Source organism: Meriones unguiculatus, chromosome 1 (assembly GCF_030254825.1).
Source record: "Meriones unguiculatus strain TT.TT164.6M chromosome 1, Bangor_MerUng_6.1, whole genome shotgun sequence".
Classification (NCBI taxonomy): domain Eukaryota; kingdom Metazoa; phylum Chordata; class Mammalia; order Rodentia; family Muridae; genus Meriones; species Meriones unguiculatus.
In genome coordinates, this window is record NC_083349.1 from 10,321,872 (window position 1) to 10,338,378 (window position 16,507).

General features: G+C 49.2%; 1 protein-coding gene across 7 annotated transcripts in view; it reads right to left on the reverse strand.

Moving 5' to 3' along the window:
- Fam53b (family with sequence similarity 53 member B) overlaps positions 1–16,507 on the reverse strand; it is a 103,876-nt gene that overhangs the window by 57,626 nt on the left and 29,743 nt on the right. For 5 of the 7 annotated variants that reach the window (XM_021636548.2, XM_060381255.1, XM_021636549.2 and 2 more), the window contains exons 2-3: positions 8,513–8,771; positions 549–603 (exon numbers count right to left, since the gene is read on the reverse strand). In XM_021636548.2, coding sequence (XP_021492223.1) covers positions 549–603; positions 8,513–8,590 — 133 coding nt within the window. In that variant the 5' untranslated portion in view covers positions 8,591–8,771. Of the gene's footprint in view, positions 1–548; positions 604–3,600; positions 3,659–5,787; positions 5,981–8,512; positions 8,772–16,507 lie in introns of those variants that run through there. The other 2 variants (XM_021636552.2, XM_060381258.1) reach the window with 2 other exon arrangements.

Genomic DNA, 16,507 nt, shown 5'->3' on the forward strand with positions numbered 1-16,507 from the left:
AAAAACTCAGAAAACCCCTGTGCATTGCAGCTGGAAATTCAGTAGCCCCTTTACCCCATGACTGTAAGAATCACATTTTAATTCATCCACCCAGTGCAGTACTATACAGCATTAAGATGCAAAACTTGAGTTGTTTGCGTACTATACCGATTACTGAGTGTAAAAACAGACAAGGTTTATATAATAATATGTTCTTGATGGACTTGGTTATGTGAAAAATGCAACACACACACACACAAATATCAACAAAAGCTACCACTGAAAACCACAATTTAAGGGATTTTTACTTCTATGATATATTCTCTGAATGAAAACAAGTCACCATGAATTACTTAATAATCAGCTAGAACTCAATGCTGGAGTTGGAAATGACCATAAACCACACACCAGTGCCCCTCCCTTTCACACCCAGCAAACTGTTGGTCTACTCCAGTCCTGCTGGGAACTGAAATAGTTAAAACACAGAAGAGAGTCTCTCCATCACTCCACTGGAGTCTCACCTGGCTGGAAGGACTAGAAGAAGATGCCCATAATGTGTAGCTACTCACCCATAATTCCACAGGAGAGGAGGGTAGGTCCTTGACTCATCTTCTTTGGCGTGTGCTGAAAACAACCAGAAAAGCTATTCACTCTTCACGTCAACAGGAGCACGTTCGAGCACGACTTTGCACTGAGACCTTTCTAAAGTCACAATTAACAGGTGGGATCTGCCCTGAAGGCGACATTAGGTTGAGGAAAGAGTTAGTAGTCCAAGAGTCAACATCTGCAAAAGACTGAGCCTGGACTTTGCCCCAAGGCTCTGGAGTTACAGACCAAGCTGGCTAATGGGCTTTTAAGCCATATAAAATGCCTGAGGCTGACTCCTGACCAGAAAAAATCTCTCCACACAGGGATATGGGAGAGGTTTGATGAACCAAACTTTCCTAGGGGCTAGAAATAAACCTGGAGGGGTGGGCCTCCTAGGAGTGAGGAGCAATGGGCACTCTCGCCCTCCCTGATGGTTCCCCATGGGATACTGAGACAGCATCTCCTCTACTACCAAGGAGGGAATGCCAGCTGATGCGTCACAGCCGCTTATTGTCATAGTGGAGCGGCCAGTTATTCTCCCTGAAGCACAAGACACTCCCTGGTTCCGTCGGGTCTCAGCCCAAGAGCTATAGCTTTCATTTCCTGGGCACTGTACATCCACTGGGCTTCCTACTCCACTGTGAACACTTTCCGTCTTCTCTCACAATCCATACCCGCCTCGGCTGAACACAGATGAAAAAGAAGGAAGGATGCACAGCAAGTTGAGCACAGAATATTCTGGGGGCTCTTGTGCTACCTGGCATCCAAGCCAAGTGGCTTACTCAGAAGCGAGTAAGGAGCAGACATCCCAGTGAGGACCCTGAGAAGACAGTCTGCCTCAAGCAATCCAGAGACTGGCTACCTCACTCGCTCACATTCAGTTACAGTACACTCAGTGCACAGGAACTGACAGTTCTCTGTATTCAGGCTGTGCTCAGGGTTGATCATGCAATGGGAAATGGAGTGCTCAGCCTGTTACGCAGGGTTCCAGCTTCTGAGAGGAGCTCCAGGGCCCTACCACATGACAAAAGAGGCAGGGCTTCTAGGGTGAGAAGTGGGTGGGAGCCTGGGTTCTGGCTCATAAAGTCCCAGGAGAAGGGTGGGGCCAGCTAGCAACACCTGGCCCACCCAGATAAGGTAGCAGGCGCCTGGCACCAGCTTCCTCACCCTATCCCAGTGCCCAATTTGGGGACCTTTGCTCTTGGTCAGCAATGTATTTATCCCATGAGGGTTTAAAGGGCAGGACTGTCCTTCCCAGACTGAGGACAAAGAAGGGCTCAAACCTCCAACAGGACAGTCACACAGACAACTCATTACATTACAGAGATGGGACTTGGGGGTGGGGGTGCAGACTGTGTGTGCCATGGTGGGTAGAGGTCAGAGCCAGTTTCCAGAGGAACACCTGGGCTAGCGTTGATAGACAAGAAGGTTACTGATGATAGCCCTTTTCCAGGCCCCTTTGTGGCTTAACATTAACCAGCCAGGAGCCCCTCTGGTATACAACTGTCTGTAGCCACCCACTGAAGTATCTAGAAGGATACTGAAAAAGAGCTGTACCTGCCTCCACCTCAGCTAACATGGCTAGTACTGCAGGATATGGAGCTGAAAGCCACACCGAAGTCACCCAATAGAGAACGGGTGACAAACATAGGACAGCCTGCCATCAGGGCTGCTCAACCCACACAACCAAGTGCAGAAGCCTATGGAACCCAGGCAGGCCCCTTATGCTCCCGGAAAAGTGTTCTGAGAAGGAACGGGGATTGGGTGCTTCACCTGCTGAGGAAAACAAGGTCTCGGTGCTGAGGGGGCGGCCAGGCTCAAGGACAACATCCACTAGGGTGGGTTCCTTGTCAGCTCTACCCAGGCCACCCACGCCCAGTGTCAAACAGATGGGTTAGGAGCCCAACGAAGCTGCACCAAGACAGGGACCACAGAAAGCTGAGAGAACAGGAAGGCTGCCATGTGAATGTGCACTACTGGCACAAAAGTGTCACAAAGGAGGGCTTGGGGTTTCAAATGCAGAAGCAGGAAGCAGAGTGCAGCCACCTGTGCCTTGTCAGTAGGGGAGAGCTCAAGGTCTCTTCATTCCACTGAGCTGTGAGTGCAGGGCCAAGGAAGGCCTGAGTCGGCCCCAAGCGCCTGTTTGTAAACTCCTGTGTCTCACCCTGGGCCTGCCCTTCTGGGTCTGATCCACATAGTCTTCTACAGCCTGTGAGTTTTCTACCTTTATTACAGAAGTATTCATTTTGTTTGAGTTGACTGGAGCTGCCTCTATCAAACAAAGAGCCCTGCAGCTAGAGACAGCTCAGCAGTTGAGAGCACTGGCTACTCTTCCACAGGACTAGGGTTCAATGCCAGCATCTAATTGGCTTACAACCATCTGTAACTCTAGTCCCAAGGCATCTAACACTATCTTTGGGACCCAATGGACACCAGGTATATACATGGTGCACATGCAGACACGCTGGCAAAATATAAATTTAACATAAATATAAATACTCATAAATTAAAAAAAAAAAAAAAAAGAGGAACTTTGACTGTCTTTATGTTGGATCCTGAGCTAGGACCAGGGCTCTGCCTTGCTTTCTGAGCCCTGCTTATGAACTGAAACAGTACTGAACATCCCATTCTCAACAACTCCCAGGTTAAGGAGCCAGCACACCCGAACCTTGGCAGGTTTGCCTGGGGATTTCACGTGGGCAAAACAGCATCCAGGAATTACTGGCTCCAAGCTGACACAAGCCTTCCTGTTCCCAGTCTACCAAGAGTACAATAAAATTCCCATTGGCACATGCCATTCCTGTAGCCAGGCCTCTAACTCTTCAAACCCTCTATTCCCAGGGTGGGAAAAAGGGATAAGCAAATCAGTGTGCCAAGCCACGGTCCAGCAGCCCCAAAGGGACTCTGGCTGTGAGGCCTCCCAAGACTTCCGGAATCTGCAAGAGTGAGCTCAGCTGCAGGCTGAGATCTGCAGGGAAGGAAGCAAGAGCATGTTTCCTCCTTGCACGCCTCCCTCTTTGTGTCTGAACTCACCAGGGCTCCGTCTCAGTGAGACGATTCACGTCATGAGAGGAGTCTTTGGAATCAGGTCCTGGTAGGAAAGACAAAAGCTGGAAATCAAATTGAGGCTTCAGGGACATCTGTCTAACTAAAGAAAAGGCCCCAACTTCAATAAAGACCCAATTAAGGCTCCGAAGGCAAAGCTAAGAAACACGGAAAAACGGCAGACCTTACCCATGCCTTTCACAACTTTCTTCAAAGGTTGCTGCCTAAAACAGAGCCACTTTTTGCTTTTGCTGACAGTGCAGAGGGAGCCACAGTGGGAAGGGGAGATGCTCATACCACAAACAGAGAATAAGCATTGCATTATGCCTGCCTCTCAAACAGAGCTCAGTAAGACCCAGATAGCAGGAAGCAGAGAGGAGAAGATGAACCTGAGAAGATGAAGAGAAGCTGAGAAGGGAACAGTGCAATGGGGAGGGGGGAGGAAGGTGCTCAAAGATGCCAAGGTAGCCCTAACTTCAAAGCTTGAGAGGGTCCCCAGGCACAGGAGTCCCTGGGGCATCTATGTGAAAGACACCAGACTTCAAGTAGAGAACCTGGTTGGAGCTGTTGAGGCCAAAGAGCCAGCTGGCCTAACAAGGAATATGAGAATCCCCTGTACCTACATAGCTGGACACAATGCCTAATATGGCCACCAACTTCAGACTAGGCAAATGCCTAGTGCCACTCTGATTCTGGCAGTGCCTCTTCTACTACTGACTGTGCATGGTTTGGGGACAAGCAAGCAGTCTATAGCTTCTTCTGTCCAGAGAAGCCACTTGCCTGATTCCTCTGGTCTCCAGGATTTAGAGTAGGCTGGGAGAGAAAGTTGGCCTGGCCAAAGGAGGTGGTTACTCTGGAAACAAGAACAGGCTCTTGGCCTGCATGTAGGCAAATGGGCAGGATCTGGGGGAGTTCAGTGCTCCAGGGTCAAACATCTGGGCTGCGTTCCAGTGACGGTGGCTAATGTTAGAACATGAGAAGGAAAAGCCCTCTGGGCAGAGGAAAGTAACCAGTCGGACAAGGGAAAGAGGGGCAGACATGGTCATGGCTACCTAGTATGCAAGTCAAGCCAGGCTTGTGAACATTACCTACGCCTGTACCCATCATTCCCAGAGAAGTGGGCTCAGAGAAGTGAGAACAGGCTAAGCACTTGCCAGTTTTTATTCTTTTTCCTGAAGTTTTTTTGGGAGTAGGGACGGTCACCTTTGTCACCAGAACTAGGGTTTTGCTGTTTTGTTTTGAGACAGGGTCTCATGTTAACCAGGATGACTTCTAACTAGCTATGTAGCCAAAGCTAGCTTTGAACTTCTGATCCTCCTGCCTCCGCCTTCCAGGTACGGAAATCACAGGTGTACAGCACCAGTCCTTACAAAAAGGAGAATGAAACAGTGATGACTGTGGAAGGGCAGAGACCACCACAGGTTTTCTTGTTCCTCACCAAGACTCAGAACAGTGGCTAGGGGTGCTCCAAGATCCCAGGGTCTAGGGAACCTTCCACCTAGGGTGTCTTAGACCTTCCCTATTGTGACTAAGAAGAGCTCAGGACCATCAACCACACCCCCCAAAGCCTGCTCCTACCACACCCCCAAAAGCTGCTCCTGCCATCCCAAAGGTTTCCAGCAAACCTAGAACACTGTTTACTTTTGAAATCTTATCTCCACTTCTATTATCTTTTTTAGTCTAATTAGAAAACAAAAGAGAAACTGTTTCCCACCTTTTCTGAGTTAACTGGTGGCAGTTGCGTGCTGAATGTGAACCAGGACCCCAGCAACCTCCTCTGCTGCTCACAGTGAGGACCGGTTGACCTGTCTCAGGGGGATCATATCACTAGACTGACATTATATGGCTCTTTCTTCAGGCACCTACCGAACTCTCCCTGAGTTAGCCACAGGTGGCCTTTGGAGGCTCAGCCACTGTGGAAAGGTACTGGCCAGACCATGCACATCCATACTGGGTTCTCTGACCCACATTGCCTGTCTATCTAAGGGACAGAGATGGATACACCCTTGCCCTTGCCTGAGCACCTTCCATGGTACTCTCCGTACCTTCTGTAGCCACACTGTACTTCCTCTTATGTTTAACCAGGCCCAGAATATAGCCAACAGTCAGTATGTAAGATGTCAACAAACTCACAGACAAGAAGAGCTCTCTCTGAAGAGGACGCCCATCACTGACCTGCCATCTGGAGCAGAGGGAGAAGGAGACAGATGGTTCTGGGCCTAGATGGGCCAACAGCAAAGAGCAGAGGCAAGAAGGCTCCTGCTCCCTGGGGGAGGAACAGAGGTTGGAAGGTGTAGCCTGGGCCTCAGAGCCAGAGTGCAGGCAGTGAGCCCTGAGGGAGGGATGAGTATGCCCCGCCTTCTGTTCTAGGAAGACAAGGCTCCTCCCCTACCGAAGGCACAAGGCCGCGATCCTCATGCTAGGGCTCAGGAAGGGCCACTGCCATGACCTTGGGCCCTGGTACTGGGAACCAGCTCTGTGGCCAGCCCCAACCCAGTGCTACCTTGACACTAGACAAGCACAGAGGCAGCTGTGGAGGCCAGCAATACAGCCGAACGCTGGGGAGCACAACCCTCAGGACCTCTGGGCAGCCCCTCAGCCCAAGGCCACTCTAAGCACAGTCTACAGATCCTTCCCCAAAAGACAGTTCATACAAGACAAGTATGACGTATATGCATGATCCCTCAGCTACAGATTAAACAGAGGGGCCAAAACAACAAGGTCAGAAGCCATGGCAATGGCGACCTGTGCACTCACTCACTCTAACTGAATAGCTATTATGCAATAGGCCATGGTTCCAGGAGAGAAAGGCAAATGCCTGGCTTTCACTAAGTGTCCACCCTAGCAAAAGCAATCACTCAATGCACAAGACCCTCAGATAACCCATTTGAGAGGGAAACCATGGGTGGAAAAAGGACAGAAAGTAAGTGTGGGGGCAGGCAGGACTGAATTTTGGGCTGAGTGGCCACAGAAGGAAAGAGGAAAGGGTTGTGTTAAGGGAAGAGTTCTAGACTATGGAGGAAATCCAAAGGTCCTGAGATTGGCGTCTCTGTGCCAGGAGCCAGTATTAGCTGAGTGGAGTAAGCAGAAAGTTACAGAACTCATAAGGCAGGCAGCCAGTGGAAGGGTCTGAGCAGATGGACTTGAGTGGTACTCTGAAGGCTGCTGAGGGGAGAACAGGTTTTTAAGAGCCAGAAGCAGAGGCCCAATTACCACAAGAATCTATCTGAGAGGCCAGCGGAAGGATGAGGGTAGCTGATGGGTGAGGGTGGGGGTAATGGTGAGAAGGATCAAGCTGCAGGTACCCATTACATGCAAGCTGGAAGAGGGGGGCAATGGCTAAAGTTGCTCCACCTCTACTATAATGACTGACCCAGGTGTCCATGAACCAGATGAACCTAAGTTACTCATCTCTGCCCTGTGTTGGGGCACAGAGAACAGCCTCAGAGACAGATGCTCCAATACCAGCCTAAGAAAGGAGGCCTAAACACAGGCCAAGAAGAAGGCTGCCAGATGGAAATGAGGTGAAGAAGTGGGCAAGCCGCCGAGGCAGTTTGGCCTGCTGCAGGTCTCAGTTCTCAACTACACGTTTGGAAAATAAGGCTGGGCCCAGTGGTTCCTAACCCACTTCTGTTCGGCCTTCAAAGCCACACCCAGCACCTCAGTTCTGCGAGGCTCTGATATGCCTACAGACCAGCCAGCCTTCTCAGCACACCTGGACCTCAACAGGGCACCAGCTATCAGTTGGCATAAATGGCTCTTTTTTTTTTTTTTTTTTTTAAGATTCATTAATTTATTTTGTATACAGTGTTCTGCCCACATGTACACCTGCATGCCAGAAGAGGGTACTAGATCTTCTTATAGATGGATGATTATGAGCTACCATATGGTTGCTGGAATTAAACTCAGGAAGAACTTTGGAAGAAAAGTCAGTGCTCTTAACCGCTGGGCTACCTCAAATTCTAGTGGATCTAACTCCCTCACACAAACATCAAACATACATAAAAATAAATGAATGAATGAATGATAAATATATAAATAAATAAGAGAAACTAGTGTTTAAAAAAAATTGCATTCCCAGCTCTTAAAGGGTCATTCTATACATAGGCTTTGAAGAACCTCCCTCTAGACTGAAAACTTCTCTAGAAAAAAAAAAGGGCAAGGCTCAGCTAGATCCAAGTTGTGCTGGTTCTTTAACTCTGTTGCCTATAGCAGTCTACGGGACAGGCACTTGTGGGGGCTTACAGAACATATGGAATACAGGGAGGTATGTCCCCACACTCCCTGGGGGGAGGGGCTTCCTCTGTCACAATGTGGTATTTGCCAGCATGAGACAAAGGAAAGGAAGGCCACCAAAGGGTTGAGTGTGAAGCCCTGTCTGGTCAGAGGGCAAAGAATTGGCTACTCCAGAAGAATGGGCGGCAAGACAGAAGCCTACCACCCACTGAGTCAGAGGGCAGCCACAGTGGCTAACACCACAGCCTGCCACCTTACTGTCAGACTGTACTTTCTTTCTCCCTCACCTACCACTCTGACCCTCAGGTGGTGGCTCTCATCCTGCACTGCCCTTTGAGGGACAGCCGCATCTTAGCCCCCGCGCTGGCATCTCATCCTGGAAGCCACCTCCCTCTTCAGGTGGGGATGGAAGGAATGCTGGGCTCAGCTGAACCTCTCCTGGCATGATCTGCCTCCTTCATCACAGAAGCTCTAACCTGGGCCCTGGTGCTTCCTCCCCGAGTATACTCTGCTCTGCCACACGGCCCCAGCCCAGAACATCTCACAGAGCTCTGCTTACTTCCACGTTGTTAAGTCTTGATGCCCATCTGCAGCCACAATACAACCCTCCCTGCCCACCAGGTCACAAAGAAGGAGAAAGAAGTGCAGCCCTTGACGTCCTCACCGGTTGAGGGATGAAGGTCCTGCGTGCTATGGAGTCGGCTCCCTGGCTGATGAGGCTTCTCCTTAGGATCATCACCATGGTAAGGACCTCAGGCACTGGGCCGAATCCCAGGGTGGGCACAGGCCATCTTCAGGTGGGCAGATTTGATTAATAGTGATACCTGGGCGTCCCAAGAAGTGATGTCATCAGAAACAGCTCCCCATCAGTTGCTTAGTCTGAGGACAAGGCCCTCTGGGAACGGCCAAAAGGAGACAACAACCTGGAAAGACAGAAGACCAGCAAAGGTTGAGGACTAGGAAAGCCTGGGATGCAAACAGTGTAGCTCAGCCCCAGTAATGCAGAGGACCCAGTGGGAACGAAACCATATCCTTACTAGAGAAATACACTCTGGGAGGTTAGCAAGGCCCAGAATCACTTATCACTTTCTTGGATCACCCACACAAATATATAAACACACACACACACAGATCATACAGGTGTGCGCACACACATACACACAAACCAGCTAGCCTTAGGACGTCCAAAAGCCAATGCTCTGCTAGACAGAGGAACAGATTTGGATAGAGCCACAAGGCATCTTCAAGACCACAGGTTCTAAGGTGCTAGCAATATGTGGTTCCCAGTAATGCAGCAACTTATCACTGACTGGGCTGGCTTTGCAGGCACCATGAGCTCACATTAGGACATGTTTAGACCAGCTAAGGATCAATACTCCTCATCCCCACATCCAATATCAAAGGAGGCAGGGGATCCAGAGCCGCGCACCGGCTTACCTTACCTGTCTAGTTACAAACAAATGCTACTGACCAATCAGGAAGCTCTATTTAAAGACACATGTCCCATCACTGGCAGGGCCTCGTTTCCACAGGTTCACAACACTAGCGGCCTTTGTAGCTGTGCCCCTTCCCCCAGAGTACAAAACCAACTGACCTATGAGCTAGTGCCCGGAACACCTAGGTACTGCCTTCTGTAAAGCCATGTTGCCTCCCTGTCCATTATGTCCCACCAGCAAAGGCAGAAATTGCACAGGCTCCTGTGCAGGTCTGAAAAGCCATTCCTTACAAGGTGATTTCTCTGATCCTAGTTCCCCATCCCAACCATTCTGTGGTTAAACCTTCAAAGAAGCTACACGGGTATGAGGATCTGAAGGTCACCATCAAAACCTACAACATAATGTTCATAATGGCAATAAAGAGATAGAAAGGCAGTTCCTAATCTGTGATTAAAAACAAACTTCAGCTCAGGAAAATGTTTTAGAAGCTGCTGTGTAAAAAATAATTGCACCCTGGTATTTACTTCTCATCCAGCTTGTAAATCGTATTTTCCTGTTTACTTCGATTAGACTTTACAGTGGGTGCTATTGAATCTATTATTACAGGCCAGCTGGTAAGCACAGGAAAATGACCTTCCACCTTCTTTGAAAACAAGGGTTCATCCAAAGTGCAAAATCAGGGATGGGGAGAGGGAAGTCAATGCATTTGTAAAGCTTGACTGTTCAGGAAAGGAGGCCCAGGGGGTCAAGAGTCCCTGGTGGTGCTGGGAGACCTGCCTCGTGCTTCAGTACCACATCAGTCTACAAACCACAAGCCTCTACCAAGTGTGATGTGTTTAAGGAAGGAATGCCAAACCATTCTGCCTAGTTCTGGCTCGACAGCAGAGCCAGAAGTGCCCACAGGCCCCCTGCATGCTTGGATCAAGAGTAGGCCAGGAGGGGTGCCCCTGGACTCACCCTTCAAAGGGGCCTTTTGTGCTGCCTCAGCAGGGGAGGCCTGATGGCAGCCATCACCGTTCTAGGTGTGAGCCTCAATTCAGTTCTAAGGCGGGCAGCCACTGGCACCAGGCCTGGGAGGTAAACTCCCCGCTTCCTTCTCCGAGGTGACTGGTATGCTCAGTGGTCATAAACTCAGGTCCTGAGACCAGCACATCTGAGTTGGAATCCCTGCTCATGAAATTCATTGGTTTCTTAGTGGGGCTCAGTTTCCTCTCTTGGTAAAAATAATAATAATAGTAACAACACTGCCTGTTCTTAAGGTTATTGTATCTTAGGGAATCAGACCTTAAGCCCTTTGCTCTGTACATGATTCATCTGAGAAATCATAGACTGGGGCATAAGCCGGGCGCGGTGGCACATGCCTGTAATCCCAGCACTCAGGGAGGCAGAGGCAAGCGGATCTCTGTGAGTTCGAGGCCAGTCTGGTCCAGTGAACCCAGGACAGCAGGGCTACACAGAGAAACCCTGTCTCAAAAAACCAAGAAATCATAGACAGCAACTACTGTTAGTTTCATGAGGAACCTGGGAGTCCCAACCCTTTTTCCAGCAATGGACATCCAGACAGTTACCCTCTCGAGTTTATTTAAATTTCCTCAGCAGGAGCCTGGCTGTAATATAGTCCATCCCTCTGAAACTGGGAGGCTAATGCTACAGAAAGGGATTGCCATGGAAACATGACAGTCTGCAAGCTCTGCACAAAGCTGCAAAGTAGAGGTGGCAATGGGCCTCCCTACTCTTACCAGCTCCACCCCACACTGTAGCCCCTACAAAGCACCAGAGTTAGCAGAGGCGGCACCAGGGGCGGAGCACTGTAAGCACCTGTGTACCTGGGCAGTAGGTAAAGGACCATAGGCCTGGAGAAGGAGGAAGTATGGCGCCATCGCTGCTCTCACAGCTCTGAAGAGTCTTAAAGCCTCCCCTGCACAGGAGCCCGGAGCACGAACACCTGGCTGCCCACGCACAGGAGACTGGTTAAATAAACTACAGTATAGTTGTGTGAGAGAATAAAGTATGGCCTTTAAAACGGTTTTTAGAAAAAGTCAGAACGTGACTGGGGAAAGGCATGTATATCAGCAGTCACGCACAGGGTACATGGAAGGCAACAGGACAAAGACCTGAAAAGACCCCGAGCTTTGAAAGCCACCCTGAATGCAGACTTGATTCTGGCTGGAGCTGGCCTCTGGAATCTGCTGGAAGAGTCGTTTGCCATTCACATACCCCAACACAGTCCTGTGAGCAGAGTCAAGCTCAGCACACACTTCTAGAATTGGGCTCTGCAGCTTACTCACAGCAGCTTCTGTGAGTCTGGATACATAGCCTCAGACCCAGAAGGCTAACCTAGACCAGCAGAGCCTGTTGCAATCTGGAGTTGCCTAGCATTCTTTGAGCAGTAGCACAGGCTCAAACAACCCATTCAGGGAACACGGGTGCCCACCCAGTGACCTAGACCAGTGTAAAAAGGCCTCTTACCCAGGAGGAAAGGAAAGCACTGGGTGATTGCAGGAGGGTCAGTGACAAGATAGAAGCCTGGCAACGCCCTCTTGGAGGCTACCTCTTGAGCACAGGCCCTGCTTGTCTCGGTTGTTTGTTTGTTTGTTTGTTTGTTTGTTTGTTTGTTTTTCTGCAACCACATTTAGAAGAGCCTCTATCTATTGAGCACTGCTGTGGTCTGTCTCTAAGGATGCATCTGTTTCCAGTGTGGCCATGTCAAGGGGATGCAAGGCATAGTAAGAGATCATCAGTCACATCTTGCAGGAGCACTGTCCTTCAGCAGGTGTTACGGAACTGAGTTAATCAAGACATAATGTTATAAAAACATGTGCCTGGCACACCCAGCCACTCCTGTCTCACCTTGGATTCTCTCTCTCTTACACATGATGTGATACTTTTTGCTTCCAGCCCTTGAGAGCTGAGCCAATTCTTCAGCCACGCCACGAAACCTTCCCTCTTAAAATCTGTTCTTCATGAAGTTACCCAGCCCCAGTTATTTTACCATAGCAGCAGAAGATGAACTAACAAGTCAGGCATTGCAGCTCTTGCCTATAACCCCAGCACTTGAGACAGGTTATACCGATGCTGTGCTGGTAAACGCCGCTTTACACACACTGGCTGTAAAGTAGGCTCATCTTCCCCCATTTCAGAGCCACATGCAGCAGCTCACTAGCTCCAGTCAGGATCAGCTCCCAAGCTTCTAACTTCGCCCTGCTGCCCACCTGTCCATCCCACGTGTGCCCTTCAGAAAACCACTCAGGCAGCTATCACCCAGCCTAGCAATCAATCGCATTCCTCAGCATTTATCCTGGAGAAGTAAAACATGTTCACCTCAAACCCTGCACACAAATGCCTCATTCATAACAGCCACGCAGGGGAAACCATCCAAACGCCTTTCACTGGTGAATGGTTAAACAGTGGCTCATCCATTCCAGGGAATGTCTCTCAGTAGTGAAAGCAGGAAAAAGGCATACCCAAGAACTCCATGAGCCCCGAAAGAACTATTCTGGATTTTTTTTTTTAAGTGACTCCCCAGGGTTAAACTGCTATCAGATACCATTTGTAACAAGTTCTTGAAATGACAGAATAATAGAAATGAAGAACAGCAGGAGTTGTCAGGAGTTTGGAAGATGGTGGAGTCAGAAAAAGCAACGTAGGGTACACTTGGGAGTATGGAAGTGCCCTGATCTCCACTGTTCCATGTCTACTTCCTGTTTCTGATATTGGGCTTCAGTCTTACAAGCTGTTATTATTGGGCAGTGAAAAACACCCACACTTCTGTTCAATTTCTTAGAACTGCATGAATACAAAATGACATAATTTTAAACTAAAATCTTTCAGAGTATGTGCACAGGACATGGTGCACATGTTGGGGTCAGAAGGGAACTTGCAGGTGTTGGCTCTCTCCTTCTACCATGTGGGTCCTGGTAATCTATCTGCCTTGGTGGCAGAAACCTACACTCACTGAGCCCTCTCACTAGCCTCAAACTAAAAATTTTAAATAAACCCCTCTTCATATGTGCATGTCAAAACTCACAGGCCCAAATGCTTCACAAAGGCGCTGGTATCCATATCCCTTTCTTCAAGCAGGGTTCCAGGCCACACTTCTCATCTGTGAACTTCACCTGGCGTGTCCTCTGTGATTCTCTTTATCTATACTCAAATTCTCTATTGTCACACCCAGTCCCCACATTCTTACACCCACCTGACTGCCATGACTTCCTGATCAGCATAGACAAAACGCTTCCTTCTCTGTTTCTGCTCCCCTTAGGTCCAGTGTCTGGGGAGGACCTCCCCTGGCTATCACGCCAAAGTGTACATAGGGATACAATACCTTCTGGCTCCTACCACATGAAACCCATCCATGAGACTCACCTTCCCCAGGATTCCCACCGCAAGAGCAAAAGTCCACTGCTCCCCTGATCTCACATCCCTGAGTATCACTGAAGTGGCAGAGGCTCCTGCCCACGCCCAAGTCCTCACCCCCATGGTACATCTGCGTAAGAGCAGCCCAGAAGCTGGGCACATGCTGCTTCCTATAATCCCAGCCTTGAGAAAAGATAGAAGGAACTTGAAACTGGCCTCAGAAATAGACTTTCTCCAGAGAACAGACCACCCAAGCTTCCCAGTGCTGTGACCCAACAAGACAATAGGGTAAGAGACCCAGGGCCACAACCATGGTACCACAGCCTCCAACTCATCTCCCTGAGCACCGACCCCAGGCAGGTCTCTCACTTAATCTCCTTGCATTCCTATGAAGAGACATTGCTGTGAAGAGTTCTTATTTTCCAGAAGGGCAGATCAAGGCTAGAAGAACCTAAGTCTATCATCTGCCAGTACCACACAGCTAACAGGGCAAGGCCAGCATTCAAATCCAGGCATGCTCCTTGGGTGTTTCCCTATCTTGCACACATGTTTTCTTCTCTGCCCCTCTGTTTGATGCAGTCTCGACTGGCCTGAAACTCTTTTTTGTAGCCTAGGCTGGCCTCAAACCGATGGCAATCCTCCTGCCTCAGTGTTTCAAGTTCTGGGACTGTAGGTATGTACTACCACACTTAGCGTGGGCCTCTCTCTGATACCACAAGGGCAGGGACAGCTTTGCCCTGTCACACGAGTCCTTCCTAACAGGAAATTGTCTTGCTTTTGTTCTGCATACTTCAGTGAGGGCTTATCCTCTTGAATGCAGCACTTGCAGGCCAGGCACATGGCTTCTGGAGAAGAGCACACGTGGACTATCTATAGCAGGTGTGCATGCTGAATGAATTAACACATACAGAAACTCAGCAAACTTCACAACCCCCCATGAATCTTAAGACTGTAGGAGTTTACTGAGGGAAGGTATCCATTATTCACTTTAAAAGGCTTAAAAAGAAACTGACCACACCGGAAGTTGCCAGGACAACTGAACTTTTCCCTTTTAACATCTTTATTCAGCCTGTGTGGTTGTACAGAGAGTAGCATCTCAGTGTCTTAAAAACAGAACTCTGACCGAAACCGAAGCCTGGCCTTGGCCACAGACACTGATTTTCCTGACAGCCCTTAACATCCTACTTCCCCTCTCATTAAGCAAAAGCAGCAGCAGGGGATGGCAAGACCCATAATGTCTTTGTGATGGTCTTACGAACGTTTAAACTTGCGTGACAAGTCATCTGGAGGCAGGATCTAGAAACAAACTTATGAACATCTGGGGGAGTGTATATCTCCACGATCACACCATCTTCCTCAGATTCTGACAAGTCAGAAGCATGAGCCCAGCCGACGCAGCTGAGTCCTGCAGGCCTGCTCCCTGGCTACCAAGAGAAGGGACTGCATCTGTGAGGTGCCCTTGCTTGCTGATGGTATAACTAAGCCGCCTGTGTTTGAAGGATGATTGTAAAAAGCTGCTTAGGGGCTTCATCCAGAGAGCTACCTTGCAGATCAGGATGACACTGGAAAGAGGCTGAGATTTCAGCCCGAGGAAGGTCCTAAGATACGCAGCCCCCAGAGCAGTACACAGTTCAGTCCAGCCCAGGCTCCTCAGTACTCAGAAAGGATCGATTAGGAAAGACGGGAAGAGACAAACGAAAACCTCTGTAGTCATATATTAACGTTAAGGACATGCTTAATACCAAATGCTGGTTTACGAAAACCCCACAATAGAAGCAGCATCCACGAAAAAGTGTGCGTGTGTGTGTGTGTGTGTGTGTGTGTGTATACCGATACTTCCTAATTTTTTGAGACAAGGTCTCTATTTAGCAAGCCTCAACTTATACCTGTTGAACTCCAAAGGCTGTCCTATCTACAAACCCTGGGCTTGGGATATGGCTCAAGATCAGTAAAGTGCTTGCCTTGCAAGCATGAAGAACTGAGTTCAATTCCCAGAACTTATGTGTTGGGGGGTGGGGGGACCTCATGGCTTTGTATGTAATCCCAGCACTAGGGATGCAGAGACAAGAGGATCCCTCAGGCACAATGGTCGGCCAGTCTAGCCTGCTTGGCAAGTTCAGCCTAGTGAGAGAGATCCTGTCTTAAAACACACACACACACACACACACACACACACGCACACGCACACGCACACGCACACGCACACGCACACGCACACACCTGTACCTGCCTGTGTAACCATGCACACACTGCTCTAACAGTGAAGCAGTGAGTATGTCTCTTGAATGCCGCCCTTCTTAAGCAATCTAGGGCAAGCAAGCAGCAGTCTTCTAGAATATAGGTTAAAACACAGCACTACAGGTCACACTGCAGGCGACAGGAAAGGACAGGTGAGGGCTGTTTTGAAGGTGAAAGGGGGTTACAAAGCCATCACTTTTCACCTTTATCTGCATAGCTAAGCTATTACAGAAGGCAACATGTCATCTGGGACACTTGTTAACCCTCAGGCATGGTGGGAGTTAACCCTGCTTATCACTGCTCCAGCTAGAATCTGTGCTCATGTACCTCCCCAGTGCCCCCTGGGCCTCTGTCTCCCATTGAATGCCTTCCACAGTATACCCTAACCCTTCTCAAAGTTCATGCAGCCTAGGTGTGGCCCGGCTTCCATCATCCTCAACCTCAGTACTGAACACACAGCAGGAGCCTCATTAATATCTGTCTGCTAATCAAAGCTGAGGAACAGCACAGTCCTATAGCTGTACTTTCAAGGTCAGTCCAAGGTGAGCCATATGGCCCTGGACAAGTTATACTCTTTTGCTAATAACATAAGGCAATGCAGAAAACCTCTGTGTTCTAGTGACCCGGGC